Here is a 19343-nt window from a genome sequence, read left to right as displayed (position 1 = left end):
AACATAAAAAACGTTAAATTAAACACACCAAACGCTGAGGGCTCCCAGTATCAGCCCAGCTGCCTTACTAAACAGTTCTAAGGCAGAAGGAAAATGAGGCCATCTCTAAATACAGAGCTGCATAGAGGTAAGGCCCCAGAGATGGTAGCAACACCAGAAAGTGTGTAATATTTTTCCTGTGATTTCTAACCATTTTAAAGTTGTTGGAGTAAATGCAACAATAATATATTTTGATATATGTAACATACACAAAGTTAGTAATTTAGACAACATTACGTAGAGACTGGGGAAGAATACAGGAAGTATACAATCTTCATATGTTTATACTATATATGAGATGGTATAACAGACCTTAAAGGAGATCATGGGGATTAAAGTTTCCTTGCTTGCCTTCCATGCATTGGTATTCCACACCGTGGTATCATTAACCTTATAAGATGTCAAACTTAGTAAGTGACTATTCCACCGATTTTCTGTGACCCTCTCCTTAGGCCACAGAAATACTGAAAATAGACCAGTTAATAACAGCACAAGGACTTTTAAATATTTAAATAAAAGAAAGAATTACATATCTCTCATTTTAAATCAAAAGTTTGAACTGATTAGCATAAAGAATAAATGGCATACAGAAGACCAGGTTAGGCTGAAAGCTAGGTCTCTTATGCCAAACAGCTACATTGTAAATTTTTGCAATTAAAAGAGCAATTCAATATGAGATTTATTGGTGACACAGAGAAAGTTGACTGGTATGCATTCAAGATCAGACCAACATCCACTTAAGACAAAGCCTCCTGAGAACCGGGTGGTTACTCTCCTCCGTCCTATGATACATCAGATGGAGAAGGAAGTTCCAAAAGAAAAACCAGAAGCAGAGATTAGCTCGTGGGGTTTAAGGAGAGAAGCCATCTCTGTAACATGAACATGCAAAACGAGGGAACAGGCATCGTTATAGAAGCTACAGCAAGTTAAATGTAAAACACAGATACTTGATGATGGTGTCTACTCTGAGCAACAGATTTTCAATGCAGACAGAACTACTTCCTGCTGGAGAAAGATGCCATCCAAGCATTTTAGCTGGAGGGGGCTTGGTGTCTGCCTTCAAGGCATCACAGGACAAGCTGCTTTATATTAAGGGCTAATGCACATGGCAACTTGAAGTTAAGATACATCCTCATGTATCATTAAAAAGAAATCCAAGCATCCATAAGAATTACACTATATCTACTCTGCCAGCACTCCACAAGTAAAACAGCAAAAACACCAAAATAAACAGATTTGCTTACAGCACATTGTTTCTGTTGTGTTGTAGCTCAATTGTAGTTTTTGATTAACTTGCAATAGTTGTAAAATATGATGTGTAGACACATAAAACAACATGAATAATCAATATTCCCCCTCTACTTATCATCTCTTTCTGTTGAAGTTTTTATAGCCCTCTCTTCTGCATTATCATAAAATAATAATAGGTACTTGTGAACATCCCTTCTGTCTACAGCACAGCACAACTTACTTCTCTCAAACAGTATTTTGGTATCAATTGTCCAATTTTTTTTTCTTTTCTGCCACACCTGACACTTCCTGGATTTGGTAATTACCATTCTACTTCAAATAGATGTGACATTGTATGTCACTTAACAAAATGTCTCCCAGGTGTGTCCATTATCTACAAATGAGAGAAACCTATTCTTTTAATTATTACCTGTATTCATTTGTGTGGGGGGATGGAGGGGGCGTGCAAACACTATGGCACATCTGAGGTGGTTAGAAAACAAGCCACAGCAGTTGATCCTCTCCTTCTACCATGTAGACACTGAAGATTAATATCAAGTTGTCATTCTTGGAGGCAAGCCTTTATATGTCAAGCCATCCCAAGGCCCCAGAATTCAATGTTTTTCCTTTAGACTAATAATAATCATATGCACCTAGGTTATTTTAATATCTTTGCCATTTTTAGTAGTATAAAACAAAACATGGTGTTGTATATGTCTTTGGGGTTTATTGATTTCATTTTTTTTGTATGTATGTATGTATGTATGTAAGAATGTGAATCATATGGCAAATGGCCTGTTGGCTTGTTTTAACTGCTTATTTAGATAATTCAGAACTACTTCAAGAAAAAATTCCTTTTAAAACACCACTGTCATTGACAATGTCACCCATGAGCCTTGCTGGAGATATGCAATGAGATTAATGTTTTTTCCATGCCTGCTGACACAACATCCATTTGAAGTCCATGGATGAAGGAATAATTTCATATTTCAAGTCTTACTGAATGGCTGTTCTAATAGCAAGCGAAGTATAACTCAGAGGAGAGAACAAAGGAAGTCATTTAATAATGATTTAGGATCAATTTCATCAAGAAAATCTAAATGTTTATGCTCTAGTAAGAAGGCTTCAAAATATATTATGCAACAACTGATAAAACTGCACAATGGAATAAAAAACAATTATCACTGAGCATTTTAATAAGTCTCTCAATAATAGAGCAAATGCACAAAGATATCATCAAAGATACTGAAGGGATGAGTGAAACTATCAACCAAATTAACTTGATTCACATGTATAGACTGTTGAATGCAACACCAGGTTATAATTTGTTTCAACTCTCCTGAAGCATAAACCACAGAAAAAGGCAATACACTGAACCATAAATCAGTCTCACTAAATTTAAAAGGATCACAATACTAAGAACTATGTTCTCTGACTATGCCAGAATTAAATTAGAAATGGATACCAGAATGATCACTGAAAAAATCCCCCCAAATTCGAACAAAATAACACACTCCTCAATAATCTATGGGTCAAAGAAGAAACCAATATAGAAGGTATTTTGAGCTTAATAATGAAATATAATACATCAAAGTGTAGCTGATGACACTAGGTCACTGAATGGGAACTAGGAAACTAAAGACAAGCTGGAACTCCACCTCATCTTCACCTGTAGAACTGAAAGAAAGAGAAGCAAAGGATTCCAAAGTAAGCAGAAAAGAAGCAATAAAGACAAGAGCAGAAAGAAGCAAAAGAAAGGAAGAGAAGCAAGAGGATGGGAAGGAGGGAGGGGAGAAGGCAGGGAGAGCTAAACAGTAAATCATTTATGAACACAGGAAATATCAAAGGAAACAGAAAAAACCATTAAACTGATGTTTGAAATCAATTAACACCAATTAACGAGAAAGATCTAGAGAAACACGAAAGAAGCCCACGCAATAAATATGAAAAATAAAAGAGCTCTCATGTCTAAAGATTCAACCAATGTGAAAAACAAACAAACAATACTGAAACATCAACTGTATACTTATAAGTTTGACAACTTCTGTGAAATTTGGGGGAATTCTCTGAGTAACCCAAATTGCCAAAACTCAATCAAGCTCTAAGGCTGCCAAAGAGGAGTAATATGTTGCTATGACACTGTAACAATGTAAACTGTAAGTTACTGGCATCATAAACAAAGCCTAGCAGCCACACCGAGAAAAAGGCTCCACAAAATTATCTAGGATTGAACACTTCTCTCCTCACATTCTGAAGACATCATTATTGCAATATTAAAACAAAAGAAATACATTAGAGGGAAGAAGAACCAACTGAAATACCTTATGAACACAGGAGACATTTTCTAATCAAACTTTTCTCAAATGAAATTTGAAATATAATACAAAAGATAATATATTATAACTAGTAAGTCTCATCTTGGGGTTAATTTAAATTAGAAAATCAGTTTATGTGCTTCAGTATATTACCAAACTAAAAATTGCATAATCATCTCAATACATATAGTAGGAACAGTATGCAAAATCCAGCATGAATTCTTCCAAAACTCAGCAAGCCAGAAACAGAGAAGTTCTTGGACTGATGAACAACTTGCTTCTGACATGACAATTAATAGTACAGCACTGCATTTCTTCTCAGTATCAAGACCCAGAAAATGATGCATTATTTTAGCACCACACTTTGTACTGGAGGTGATGATCAACACAATTAAGAAAGATAAAGAAACACAATGTATCCGAACATAGGGGAAGAGTTAAAGTTGTTGCATTTCCAAACCACCAGTCAATGCAGAAAACTGTCACAGAATGTATATAAAGGTGCTATAATTATTAAATGTATCAATGTTAGTATCCCAAGATACAAGGATCAGTACACAATGCTAAATTTTTATTTCTACATATTATCAATGAACAATTAGACATTGAAGTTTTTTTAAGTACCATTTACAATGGTATTGATCAACAATATAAAATATTGACATTAAAAATTCAACAAAAATATTAATGATCTGAACACTGCAAACAATAAACTATTGTTCAGAAGATTTTAAAACAGCTTAATTGTGTCTCTAGCTGCATATGTAGCAGAAGATGGCCTAATCGGCCATCATTGGGAAGAGAGGCCCCTTGGTCTTGCAAACTTTAAATGACCCAGCACAGGGGAAGGCCAGGGCCAAGTAGTGGGAGTCGGTGGGTAGGGGAGCAGGGGCGGGGGGGGGGGGATAGGGAACTTTCGGGATAGCATTTGAAATGTAAATAAAGAAAATAATAATAATAAAAAAAACTTAATTAAGTGGAGAGAAATACATCCAGGATGGAAGACTCAATTCTATTGAGATGGCAATTCTCTCTGAATTCTATTGTAGATTAAATGCAATCACACATGGAAACCCAGACATCATTTTTTGTATTAGTGACAAATTCAATCAGTAACACGCTAATTCTAAACTTCATATAAAAAATTCTAATGGCCTAATGTAGCTAAAACATCTTTTAAAAAGAAGATAGAAGTCTAAAAATGTGATTTTAAATTTTACTATAAAGTAATTATAAGTCAAAGAATGAGCAATTGGCATAAAGATAGAAAAAATCAGAACTGACTAGAGTAGAATGTTAAGAAAATTTTCAGTTACTACGTTAAAAGCACAATCCACAAAAGAATAAATTGACAAGTTGTACTTCATCAACATAAAAAGGTCTGTCATTCATAAAGACAGTATTATAATGAAAAATCAAGCCACAGACTAGCAGGAAATATTTGCAAAGTATTTATTCAGTAAAGGATTTTGCATAAAAATGTAAGAAACTTTCAAAACTCATTTAAAAGATATAATTCAACAAATACAAGCAAAATGTTTAAGCAAATAATTTACTTGGGCAGATCTATAGATGTGCACTTGAAGAGATAGCTCAGCACTAGAATTTATGTCTAGCATATACAAGACCCTGGCTTCTACCATCACCAAAGGGGGAAGAAGAGGAGCTAAAGAAGCAGGAAGGGAGAAAGTGCAGGAAGGCAGGAAGGATGGGAAGGGGAAAAACAAGATACTCAATATCATCAGTCCTCAGGGAAATTAAAACTTAAACTACTGCAATGAGAACCATCAGATGTCACCTATAACAACTAAATTTTAAGAATGTGCCTCCCTATAAAATAAGAACATATATCCATGCAAAGACCTATTATGTACATCTCTATGGTAGTTTGACTAATAATGGCCCACAGCCTCATATATTTTTAATATTATTAAATATTATTAAAATATTATTATTTAGTCATTTGGGAATGTAACTATTAAAGATTAGAAGGTGTGGCCTTGTTGGAGAGAGTGCATCACTGGGAGTAGACTTTCAGGTTTCAAACACACACATACACACACACACACACACACACACACACACACACACACACACACACATACCAGAACCAGACTTTCTCTGATAACGATCTAACCCTCAACTAACGCTCCAGCATCTGCCTGTATACTGTCACGCTTCCTGCCATGATGATGATGGACTAAACCTCTGAAACTGTAAGGAAGCCCCCAATTAAATGCTTTCTCTTGTAACAACAGCCCTGGTCATTGTGCGTTTTCACTGCAATAGACAGAGGTTGGTACCAGGGAGTGGGGTATTACTATGGCAGACCTAACCGTGCTATTAAAGGAACATGGAAGACTTTGGAACTTTAGAAAAGTGGCTAGAATCTTTAAGTGAAGATTAAAGGGTCATCCTAGTAGGAACATGGAATACAATGGTATTAAGGGCAATGTGGACTGTGAGAGCCCATCTCAAGAAGTTTCTGAGGGGAAAAGTATCAGTAAATGACCTAAAGGCCGTTTTTATGACATTTAGGCAAAGAATGTGGCTACTTATTGTCCTTGTCCTAAAAATCTACCTGAAGCTAAAGTGAAAACTTTTAGATTAATGGAACTGGCAGAGGAGATTTCAAGACAGCCTAATATTGAGCAGGTCATGTGGTTATTAGTGGTTACTCTTTTGCATAACTATAATGAAAAGGAGCAAGCTGAGCAAGGAAAAATACAAAATGTATAGTTTGAAGAGAAAAAGGAACACCAGGAACACCAAGAAGTGTAATGGAGCTAAAGTCCATGCTCAGGGAAGTAAGAAGTTTAAAGAAAAGACTATGCTAAATGGAATAAAGGGAGTGGTGACTCAGGACAAGACCTCACACAGCTAAGCTTCCAAGTTTTACAAACAAATTGAAGAAAAGATTAAGCAGTGAAGGAAGCCATTAAGAACAGAAAGGTGATGAACTGGTAATGTAACATATATTCTGTGCCATTATGTATTTGAAGTATAGATCTGCTTTTCTCATTTTTACTTTTATGGGACTTACAGAATGTCATGAGTCTCAGAAGAGAGTTTGAACCTTGGCTGTGAGTGACTATGGGGACTTTTGAAGTTGAACTAAATGCATTTTGCACTCTGAAATGACTACAAGCCTATGGGGGCCAGGTAGTGGAATGTGGTGATTTGAATGAGAATATATAGCTCTGCAGGTTCATATATTTGAATGTTTAGTCACCAGGGAGTAGCACTATTTGAAAGGATTAGAAGGATTAGGAGGTTGACCTTCTGGAAGAAAATGTGTCACTGGGGGTTGGCTCAAAAGCCCATGCCAACTTCATATTCATTCTCTCTCTCTCTCTCTCTCTCTCTCTCTCTCTCTCTCTCTCTCTCTCCTCCCTCCCTCCCTCCCTCCCTCCCCCCTTCTCTCTCTCCAAATCATGATGTAGTTCTTTTTACTGCTTTCATGTCTGCCTAGATGCCACAATGCTTCCTGGCATGATAATAATATTATAAACCTCTGAAACTGTAAGAAATCCAATTATATGTTTTCTTTTATAATAGTTGTCTCATTCATTGTGTATCTTTACAGCAATAGAAGAGTGACCAAGTCATTCCCTAATAGCACTATATGTACTAGCTAAACGTCCAGACTTGAAGTATCCATCTATGAGTGTGACTTACTGATACTATTGAATATTCCTCCTCAGGAAACAAATTATTTATATTTTTAAAATACCTATGCTTGAATAAAGTCATACAAAAGAAAATGAAGAATATATACTAAAGTATTCAGTTTATACAAATCATTTTCTGGCTTGCTCACTGACATATGTTCAGCTAATTTTCTTAGACAGCCAGGGACAACCTGATAAGAAATGCTATTGCCCATGTGGGCTCAGTTCCCCTATACTTATCCTCAACCAAGACAATCTCTCACACATGTGGCCATCAGCCAATGTGATAGAGGCAACTTTACATCTGAGGTTCCCTCATTACTCATAACTTTTTATTATGTCACTCCACAATAAAATTAACCAGTATAGTGTCAAGAACAGATCAGCAGTTTCCTAAGGAGTTATAAAGGTCAGAGAGAAGTGGGGTAGAATACAAAGGGATATAAGGACACTGTGTGTGGTAATCATGTTTACCATCTTCATTGAAATTTTGACTTATGAATGTATACATATATCAATCTCACTATGTACACTTAAATATATCCATTTGTTGTATGTCAGAGATCAACTAACACTGTCAATTTTTAATAAAGAATGGAAGTGATAATCAAAACAGTATTCAGCCAGTGATATGGCTTAGTGGGTAAAGGCCTTATCACCAAGCCTAGTGACTTAAGTTGGATCCCCTGTCCCTACAGAGGAAGAACTGAGTATTACAAATTGTTGTCTGACCTCTGTGTGCACACTGTGAGACAAACACACATTCACATACAAAATTAACAAATGTAATAAATGAGCTCTAGGTTCCAGCTACTGCCTGATAAATGACAACACCTATTCTTCATTCTGGGATTCTGAGGTAGGCTCACAGAGATAGGTACGACGTGGTGTGTGTTCTCAAAGACTTCTCAATGCAGCTATGGAATGAAACAAGTGAATAAATTACAAAAAAAAATAGATTGGTTTTAAGAAACATGGAATTAAAATTAAAGATGGCAAATAGTCCAGGGACTTAATGTCCAAACAGAATTAAAATCTTCCGAATGAAAGAGAAGATAAGCATAACCCTCTTCTCTGTGCGTCCTCAACAGAGATTTCTTAAATGTGGGAGACTGCTTTTGTGTGCTCTGACTTTCTGGGCTCTGCTTTGGTGTGTGCTTTTGGTTTTTTTTCTTCACTTAGTTTTAGCATCTTTTTCCATAGTAACCAAGTATAACCTAATCTCATATTAATGCCTTGACCCTCTCTATAGGTTCTGAGTAGGGAAGGCTTGAAAGTCTGATGATGCCTCTTGGACTGTGGGTAGAGTTTTTCTCTACTGCTCCAGAGACCCTCACATTGGTCAGCTACCAGTGAAAGGAATTCAATGGGGAGGGGCTTGAGGAAAAAGTGTAGACAATATTCCAGGGAGAGAGCACCGAAGAGGTCCACAAGCTGGTGTGACATCTGCCTGAGTGTAGAATCTGCTTAAGGGCTAGTTGAAGAAGCCCCATCGACGGGACTTCCTCTCAAGACTGTTGCTGTAGCACCCTCACATATCCTGCTCCAGTGAAGGTGAGCATGTGGAGATCAAAAGCACATAAGATTTTTGGTGAGATCAAGTACATAGGGCAGACAGTGTTCACTATATTGTATTTGGAAAGGTATGATGTGCACTGGCCTCAGAAAACCTGAAGGATATGGCTATTTCTAATTCTTTTACTTTGTTTGTTTGTTCGTTTGTTTGTTTATAGACAGGGTCTCAATATGAAACCTTAGCTAGCCTTGAACTCACCCTGTAGACCAGGCTGGTCCTCAAAGAGAGATTCACCTGCTTCTGCCTCTGCCTCCCAATTGCCTGGCCACACTATTTAACTCTCAAGTTACCCACCATTTGATCACAGGACCGATTCCCACAAAGCTGCCCAGTTTATGAACTGGAGTTTCTGCAGGAACTTTTACCAATGCTTTCCCTGACTACTCCACTGCCTGCCAGAGACTCCACCCAAGACAAGTGGAGCTTTGATGGTAGGCTGATGAAACAGTGTTTTCCCCTAATACTGCATGCTAAGGAAACATAGGTACAATGTAACAAGAGGATCTGATAGCTGTAGCTCACAAAGCCGAGAGCATCATAGTTCTCTAGGCCACGGAAGACTGGATTTTTGTCAATGCCTCTTTCTCCCCTAGGCAATCAGACAATAAAAGTCGAAGGAAGCAAGCAGAAGCAGGGAGGAGGCTTAACAGGAAATGACTCCTCAGGTGAACCCTTCACACTAGCAGTTCCAGAAACGGTAGGAATGAGATTCAGGCCCGGCCCGCATGCTCAGGCTGTTAGGAAGTGGTGTGTAAATCAATTGCTAACAGTGCAGAGAGCTCTGTAAGGAATTCAGCATGGTAAGAGATTGGGAAGGGGACAGAAGACAGAAAAGTCTTAGGGAAGGCCTACAACCAGGAAGCAGAAATAACAGGAGTCACCATTTCCCCTATAGACATGAGACATGGCACAATGGAATAATGGAAAGAAATAAAAAATGATGGCAAGGTGAGGTAGAATCATCCTGCTGCAGGCTATGCTGTCAGCATAAAGGGAGATAAGCCCTACTGCTGGAGTCATCCCGAGCATGGCATGCTGTGTGAGGACAGCTTGCAAGAAACAGGTTTGGGAAGGACAAGGAGTTCTGAGACGGTCATGCTGATCTTCAGATGAGAAGTAGGCTCCCACTGTTGTCTGTGGCAGGAGGGAGAAGCATCAGAAAAACAGCTAGGGCTCTGAGCCTAGAGCCTTAAGAACAAGATTTAGAATGAACAAGGCCAAGACAGTTACTGGTGCGTGCTACAATGGGAGAGTACTGTTGAGGGCCTGCTAACTAGGCCTCCCTGCTCCTAAAACCCTACCTTTTTCTGGGTACCGACCACCCACCATCACTGAGCTCAAGTAACATGTGCATCTACGGTGTTTATTTAACATCTTTAAGCATGTCCGTCCAAGTGTGTAATGGATGTACGTCAGGAGCAATGTGTCCAAAGACATCTGCTGTCAAGCGTCGGATTGAAAAGTCACCAGCCCTATCACACGGGGACCCTTCAGAAGTCCGACGGTAATGCTACACAATCCATACAATTTGCTGCAGAAAGTTCCCAAGAGGACAGACCACAGAGTACATGTTTCCTTCTTGGGTGTGTCTTTATGGGAAGGCACCATCCTCTTTGTAGAGTCTAAGCAGCGCTAAAGACACCATATGTCAGTGGACAAGCCATGAAGACCTCTCACTTGGAGTGTGATGGAGTCAAATAGAGGGCTCTCACTCCAGCTGACAGAGGCTCCAGAGGCCATCCAATATCAAGTAACATGAACTAACAACTCCATCTCTGAGGCTCGGCTCTTTAATTATTGCTTTCTTCCTCTGATACTGACTGTGAAGTGCTCATCAATGCAATTTGTTTGTCACTGTCTAGATCGATCTACCTTCAGCCCAGCCTTTCACCAATCTATTTTTGACTCATTGATGAGCCAGCTATGGCCATGTCCTCAAGGAGCTCACAGTTTGCTCATCTAATGGTTCATTTCTTCTCACATGTTCTTATGACTTAATCAATCAATTAAAAATATACCTTATAACAAAACTGTATCTGTTTGCCAGTGTCTCACAGTAGAACCCAGAGAGTCACTGAATCTCCCAGAGAGGTCCACAAATTCAGAAGCCATTTGTCTCTTCTCAAAAGCAAATCCAAATAACAACAAGAAAAAGGTTGATAATAGACAACAAAACTCACTAGCGAACAAGTAGATGTAATTAAGAAAACTGCCACACGAAGAATACAAACAAAAACATGTGGCTTTGAATGCTTATCCTGAATCAAGAAAAATACATAAAGCAATCAAATATAGAAAAATGGTGGCATACTTGTAATCCCAGCTCTGGGGAGGTGGAGACAAATGGATTCCTAGGGCTCACTGCCCAGGCAGCCTAGCACAGTGACCTCCAAGCTAACACAAAACCCTGCCTCCAAAAAGAAAAAAAAAAAAAAAAAAGAGAGAGAGAATCAAGATGGATGGATTTTGAGAGTCAACCCGTGATATTGGCCTCTGGCCTTCACATATACATTCACAAATGTGCACATTTTCTTGTAGACACATGACCTGAACACACACACACAAGTTGAGATTGGTAAGTCTTTATCAAATGACTGATCCCTTGATTCTTTAATTATTTTCCCTTATTTTATTACTAGTTACTCCATACAATCCAAAGAACAGCAACTATTTGTGGCTCTATGTTTGATTAGCTTGAATTCTGCAGTGCTTAAAATGGTACAACACTGCAAGAAGAATAGAGCTTTTGCCTCACTTTGGGACCACACTTAAACAGGAAATAACACTCTCAATGTGGCTGGCCCTGTAGCTAAACTGACATGTCATTTAGAGAGCATCTCTGTCATTAACCATATGCTACATCGGGACTTGGGGTCAGGACTTTATCAGAATCTCTACCTTTGGAGTGAAGTCTTCAAGAATGGCCATATGCTGGGGCTAAAGGTCAGCCAAAGAGCGTCCCCACTGTCATGTATACATGAGCCCTGCTGATTGGCTTTTCGGAAGATTCTGACTACAAGTGCTGGATCTTTGCCAAAGCCATTAGCCCCATGATGTCACTGACAGACTGAGCTTTAGAGCTAGCTGATATTCATAAAGAATTCTCCAGCAGGAGTGTGGAGCTGGTCCAGAGATCAAAGCACCTGCCGTGCAAGCGTGAGTTTAGATTCCCTAGAAAACCACATAAAGTCTGGGTGGTCATGGAAGCCCACTTTGTAGTTCCTGCCTCCGAAGGCAGAAAGAGGATTCCTAGAGCAAGCTGACTAGACAGGCCACATCAGAGAGCTCTGGGTGCGACTGAGTGATTCTTGCTCAGTGAATAAGGTGGAAGAGCAATTGTGGTTTATGCCCAACATCGACTTCAGGCTTACACACACACACACACACACACACACACACACACACACACACACACNACACACACACACACACACACACACACACACACACACACACACACACACCTGTCCATACCCACACTGGCAAAAATGTGTATATATATATATATATATATATATATATATATATATATATATATGGGTAAAAGAATCCCACCAACAACATATAACGTCTGTCTGACTGTAAGAAACTGATTCAACACCTGCAACTTCTATCGCCCTGTCTGTAAAAGAGGGATGGTGAGAACTGTCAGCGGAGCTGCCGGTGACCAGTAATGGGCTCAGCAAGGGTAAAGTGACTGACAAGCACTGGTCATGTCCAAGTGATCAGGAATGGGGCATGTTGCCCTGTGCCTTTCAAGAAAAAGAGGCTTCCTAGAAAAAGAAGCAAGACAGAAGGGAGCAGGGTCTCTCCAAATCCCCCCACTTCTGAAGAAAGACACGGCTACATTAGGATTCTTAGGCCTATTTGTTCTTTCTGGTCAGCCAAGGTGAGTATGTGTTCTCTGTGGTACGGCAGAGGCAGAGACCTGCTCCTGTGGCTGATCTATGTTGGCTCTACAGTGCCCCATTCTATACCTGTCTCCTGGTCACTCTAAGCTTTGGGTTCAAGCTTCCTCCAAAATACCTGGATGCTTAAGAGTGGGAAGTACCCCCAAACCTGTGGTGTCTGAAGTTAAGATTGGCCCTGGAGAGGGAGTCAGGCTGGAGAGACAGAGCATCCTAGGGATGGTGGGGATGCAGAAGAGGGAAGCAGGAGTCTTTAAAATGTAAAACAGGCTGGTTTCTGAAGCCTGGCTACAGAGAAGCACTGGCTATTCACTGCAGCGGAGTCATCAAAAAGCACAAAACCAGCACCAGACATTTGACTTCAGGGACACATGGAACGCTTCCTTTCACTGGAACAAAGGACATGGGGCTTTGAAGAGCCTGCAGAGAAGCAGCAAAGCTCTGAGAATCAAAACTTGCTGAGGATCAATGAAACCTCAAGCAGGTTCTGAAGAGCAGGGTGGGGTGGTCACCTCCCCCTTCTAATTACCTGGACGGTCATGGAACTGCCCTAAGGGAAATGCACTGCGACTGCATGTCCCTGGCTGGCCCTTGTAGATGTGGAACTCATAAGGTAAGAATCCATAGAGGAAACCATCAGCAGTGGGCCTAACAAGCCGTTAGCATGTGATACTACCTGTGCCATTATTAACATCAGCTATGCAAAATGGGCCTCAGCCATAGTAGCACTGCACTAATGAAGAAATACACATCATAAGAGAAGAAATTACCCACATAATAAACCCTGGATCCTCCAGAATGAAAGCATTAGAAATTGATCAGCTAATTTAGTAGCAGCTAAAGGCTGCATCCTCCACTGACGGCAAAACCAAGAAACACTTCCATGTCTGCTTTCATCGAAACCGCGTGTGGAGGTCGCGCAGGCTGCCTGGACTCTGCTTCCTGAAAGAGCATGTGGGCAGAGGGCTCTTCAGAAAAGCTGGGACCATGTGACAATAGGTCACCCTGTGCCACAGCTTCAGCAGAGGCTGGCGGGTGGTATTTCTGAAGAATGACATCCCATTCACCCCTGAGGCCAAACCAGTGGGGTGGCCAGACCTAAAGGCACTTCCTACTAACCTTTTTGGATGAGTGCATTACATACCCACAGACCACACACAAATACACATACACACACACTCAAATATACCTATACACTTACATGGATGTACAAATATCATAATTATAAGCACATATTCTCACATATTTACACATACATACATACATGCATCTGTACCCTCACGTGCATATAAACATGCACATGTATTATTCTTACACATACAGCCTTCCAACTATACTAATGTGCATTTTAAATACATACACACTCATATGCATATATTTACATACATATACAATTCACATATTCACACATAGAATGCAGTTCACACACATCCAAACTAAATCACATGTACAAACAACTCACACATACATACTCATATATTCACAAATGTACACTCACATATCCACATTCACAAACCTACACATACTCTCACAATACACAACTGTACATATAGACATTTGTACATACACACTCTCATGAATATAGACATATATTAATACTCATATGCACACAATTCAGACATATACTCAGTTATTCCTGTACCACATACTCTCAGGCAGAAAGCTCCTCACACATATGTCTGTGCACACATTTAAACCATTACATTTTCACGAATGCACACTCTTAGAAATGCATACACTCCTGCTCACACTCAGACACACTCACATAATACTCTCACATACCTGTAATATTCTGCGTGACACAGGACCTCTATTCTTTCCTAATTCCTTTGTCCTGTCATCTGTATTTATTTTATAGCCTGATCTATGCTCCCAGGCCCTGGCTCCTAACTGACTATCTGCCTCACCTCATCCTCTTTATGGAAAGTCTGAAACCACTTCTCTGACTTTTGACAGCCTCATAGACTCGGCTCTGGACTCCTCTGCTAGATCCCATCTCCTCCAGGTAATCCTCTTGGCAGGCCAAGTCCAGTTCTCTGACCTCTCGCCTTGACAAAAATGGAACTCCAGGATCCATTTCAGCTCCCAAAGTCAGGTTTGGGAAAGCCTTGCTCTGAGCTTTCCCATGGGACAGGGGTCATCACCATTCTGGGGCTCTTACCTCATTCACAAAGACCCAGTGGCTGTCCTTGGAAGCCAAGTTGGTCTCCACAGCCTGCAAAGAGAAAAAGAATATACATGAACAGGAGCAATGCAGAAGCTAGCAGACACACAGGATCATTGATGAGGTAAGTTTTTATAAATACCATTTCTTTTTCAGAAATTATTCCTCACAAAACATGCCAACCCCCTGGAGCCCACTCTGGATGCCTTGATGACTGGAGATACCATATTCTCCTCACCAGCCTAGAGCAAGGTTAGAGGTCCTACACCTGCAGGTGCCATAGCCACAGGTACAGGAATAGCCTCCCTTCCCCAAGAAAGCCTTAAATTCCTTTCCAAAGGAGCCCTTAAAGGTAGCATTCATCATTACACAAAACTACAGAATGAGATTCATCATTACACAAAACTACAGAGTGAGGAAACTAGCATTGGATTTATGGCAGTTCACCTAGCTATCTATGCTGAGCAACACCAGAAAAATAGAAAACACTGCCCCAGCTGTGGTGCTGCTTTCATTCAAGTTTTAGGACCTATGGAGCTGGATTCTTTCCGGTTACAGAGGAGGGGCCTGTTTCCACATTTCTCTCCACACCACTTTGTCACAGTGCTTGCCTTTTTTGTGTGTAAATGGCTACCAGATTATTACTTCTTACTGTCTATTTTTTCTGCCAGGTTAGGTGGGGACCTTACAAGATAAAGATCTACATCTCTCAGGAGAGAGCTGTGTCTCAGAACTTGGCTCTGCAGCAACATATAGTTGGCGTTCAATACCATAACTTATATGTGAATAAGTGGTAGGCAGTGGCAGAGAAAAAATCCTTGTTTTGTTTGCATACTTTAAACTTGTTTGCTTGTGTACTTTTTGGGTTTTGCCTTTTATATAAGAACAGGTCTTCAATAGAGCAAAGGTGTCTTAAACCCACTGTGCACCCCAGGCCGAACTCCTGATCCTCCAGCTTCCTACTCCTAAGGTCTGAGATTACACACATGCACCACAATGCCTGGCTCTTTTGTATGTATTTACGGATGCTTTCTCTCTCCTTGAATTGGAAAGCCAACAGGCTGAAAGAGCTGGAAGGGATTGATGGTTCACAAGCATGTCCTGTAAGAATGCTCGCGGTGAGCATGTGCCAAGAGCTTGCTGAGCACCAGGCCCCATGCCAAGCCAACGATGAACCTGGGAAAGAGCTTTCAGATTTACTCCTTTCCTTTTTACATTTTTTTTTACACATTTTGGTAATGTAATTTTTATTACTCTTCTGATTTTAAAAATATAGGCAAATTAAGACGCTTAATTAAAAATCTCTCCATAATACTTTCTCATTTTAAAAAGAACGTGCCCATGAACTAAAAATTCTCCATTTATTCAGCCAGATTCTTCCACTGGAAATTGTCTGAAGTGGCCCCTTCCAGAAGCTTCTACAGTTATATCATGCAAATACATATCTACACATGCATATCAGGCAGATGTTTTTAATTAAAATCACATAGGGAAATGCATAGCAGGTAAAAATTCTCATCGCTAACTTACTGATATATCAGATTTACATTTTCTTATCCGTTAAGTACAGAAGTAATTGTTCTTAACAAAGGAGGTGTCAGAGCGTCGGGCTTTTGTGGTGCTGAGATACCCACACCATCAGAGCACAGAGCTCTGTTGGGGCCGTGCTCCATGGAAATAACAGATTTGATTGGGGAACACAGTAGATCATGAGAATAGATATCATAAAGTGCCCAGGAGACTCCTAGCCCATCAGTCCTTACCAGATAACACTGCAGGACACCAAGCACAAGCACAGAGCTTTTCCTGGACCACTCAGGGATGAAGAACATAGACTGACCTCTACAGCCTACGAATGAGAGGCCACCAGGCCATGAAAAGATGAACCTGTACAGGAGTCTGAAAGAGAAGGAAATAACCTACCCACTACCATTTATCTAGTGGTGTCGTGTATAGAGAATATATAACAGCTGTTCCTCTCCTGTGTGCAAAACTATGTAACCCAGAAGAGGGGAATTCAGAGAATGGGGACCATAAATGTCCCAAGAAGTTCACAGGAAGCAGAGATAGAAAGATGGTCATTTTAGTCTTCTCAAGGTCCATCGTCACTCCTCCTTTTGCTCACATCTATCCTATATCCTTTGGCTCTATGAACCTTACCCCATGAACATTATATTTCCTGGAATAAACAGATCCCTGCCCAGCCCAGCAAGGAGGCTTTGGGGAACTGGTCTATGCCCTTGGAAAGAGGTGAACCTCAGAGAGACAAAAAGCATCTATGTACCATGGTGCTATCTCTTGAGACACTTCCCATTCCATTCTGCAAACCTGAAAAGCCAGGATGTCTCCAGAGAAGCTTATAGGACCCAGTGTCTCTTGAGGACCCAGCATTACCAGTGTTGAATGGAGACAACTTCAGGGTAGGACCTTGACTACCCAGCCTAGAGCCCTCTCTCCTCTGCCGCAGATGTCTTTAGACATCTAAGACAAGGGGATAAGGGCAAAGTGCAGGAACACTGTCTAAGTACTGTCAACATAGTGCTGGGCCCTTGCTGGACTCAATCTCTAACCTTTAAGCATTTCCATAACGGTCATTGGTTACATCATGTTCATTAGAATATGACACGGAGCTTTGGAGCCCTCCTAAGTTCCCAAAGGCTGGAATGCTAAACTGAATCTCCACAGATGCAGATCAGTGAGGCTGAATTCAAAACAAAAATGGCAAATGGAGAGATGAAATTTGAATGCAGTACAGTAAAGACTAAAGACTTATAGAAAAGCTTAGAGTGGTAGTGGGGGGGGGGCATTGGTTCTACTCTTGGTGCTAATCTAAATGGGCCACCACTCCAGTGATGGAAGGAACCACACTCTAAATCCCAGTCATGAAGGGGAACAGTTTAAGCCGACAGTCACTTAAAGTAACAAGGAACCCTTACTGGGAAAGATGATGTAGGTGTCTAACCAAATAAAGAACTGGCTTGGGCCGGAGCCTAAATTGCTCTTTGCAGCATCTAAGCAAAGATTTACAAGGAGCTGTTTTAGTAATCAAGGACGATCAACACAGTGAAAGAGAAGTTTTCTACCTTTCCAAATGATGCAAGGAGAAATAGGCTGTCTCAGGTGGTAAGGCCATCAGAAGCACCCCATTATTGTCAATGTCAACAGTAGCTTTGAAAATAAGTGGTGGCTCAGAGGGTAACCATAGGGTGACAGGCACAACTCAGTGCTGAGCTGACATCCATTGTAATGATTCCCAAGTTAGGCTGCAGTTAAGGAGCCCCTGGGAAAGTTTTTCAAATGGTAGGCTCTGGCCTCAGTACAGGGGGTTCTAATTCACTGAGAGCAGCCACCTGCATAAAGCCCTAGTCCTTTCCAAGTTCCGCTTGCACCTTGACCCTGAGAACTGAGATCTCGCCCAGAGACACTGTGGCTCTTTGAAGGTACAGGTGCATTTCGCAGCTGAGAGGTGCTAGCATTGCCAATGGCCAAATGCCAATGTCTAGGAGATCCTAGGGAGTGTGTGGGAGCACGGCTCCCCTAAGGACTCTTCTTACCTGGTTTCAGACTCAGGCATGGAAGGTACCAGCAGAGAGAATTGATCGGAAAACTGCGGGATGACTGGCCAACCTCCCTGTCCTACTTTCCCTCACCGATTAAGCATCAGCTAATTTGTTAAGCCTCTTTTGCCCACACAGAGATAAATAGCACTTGGATGCAGCCCTTTTCCAGAGGGTGCATCTCATGCAGAGGCTGGCATAGGTGGTAAGAAGGAACAGCTACTGAAGACTGAACAAAGCCACACTGGCCTCCCTTCACAATTAGCAGAGAGCTGCCAGCTCTGTGGGCTGAGCCTTACCAGCTCACAGACCAAAAGCGGCAGGGTCGTTCCCAGCATTCCTGGTTTCCCTTCTAAGGGCTAACCTCTTCCTTCTTCTCCCGTATATGCCTGTGGCAGATGGAAACACGTTCATCATGATGCAAGTGTGGTAGAGGAGCCTTTGCTGTGTGCTCCCGGGTGATCTGGATCATCTCTCCAAGCACATTTTTGTGACCTACAACACTTGCGTACCAACCACGCTGCGTTACTCTGCCTAAAACCCCTCATAGCACAGTGAGATGCTTGATTACCCAGACTCCCTGCGCGTTCCTTCTCCACCACCAGCAGCCAGGACTCAGGCTGCTAGAGTATGCCCAGCACTCATGATTACTTGGGAATTTATATCCCAACCAAGAACGGAGGATGCCATAGATGCAGATCTCAGCTGTTATGCTCCCACACGGGGATGCCTCTGTGTCATCTGAGCTGTTTCCAGAATCCAGCTACAGAATGAGGTCACAATTATGTCACCTGGCATCCTTCACTTCCTTGTTCCACATCTCTATGTACCTGCAGGTTTTCTTGTTTAAATTCCTCTGGGAACACTCTTTTTTTTTTTTTTT

General features: G+C 41.0%; 1 protein-coding gene across 1 annotated transcript in view; it reads right to left on the bottom strand.

The window, feature by feature from the left end:
• Window positions 1-19343, bottom strand: part of Grid1 (glutamate ionotropic receptor delta type subunit 1) — a 738391-nt gene that overhangs the window by 295998 nt on the left and 423050 nt on the right. The window contains exon 5 of the mRNA XM_029541717.1: window positions 14901-14954. Coding sequence (XP_029397577.1) covers window positions 14901-14954 — 54 coding nt within the window. The remainder of the gene's footprint in view (window positions 1-14900; window positions 14955-19343) is intronic.

This window comes from Mus pahari, chromosome 8 (assembly GCF_900095145.1).
Source record: "Mus pahari chromosome 8, PAHARI_EIJ_v1.1, whole genome shotgun sequence".
NCBI classification, from domain to species: domain Eukaryota; kingdom Metazoa; phylum Chordata; class Mammalia; order Rodentia; family Muridae; genus Mus; species Mus pahari.
Note: the sequence above shows the minus strand (reverse complement) of the source record. Positions and strands in the feature narration are given on the sequence as shown.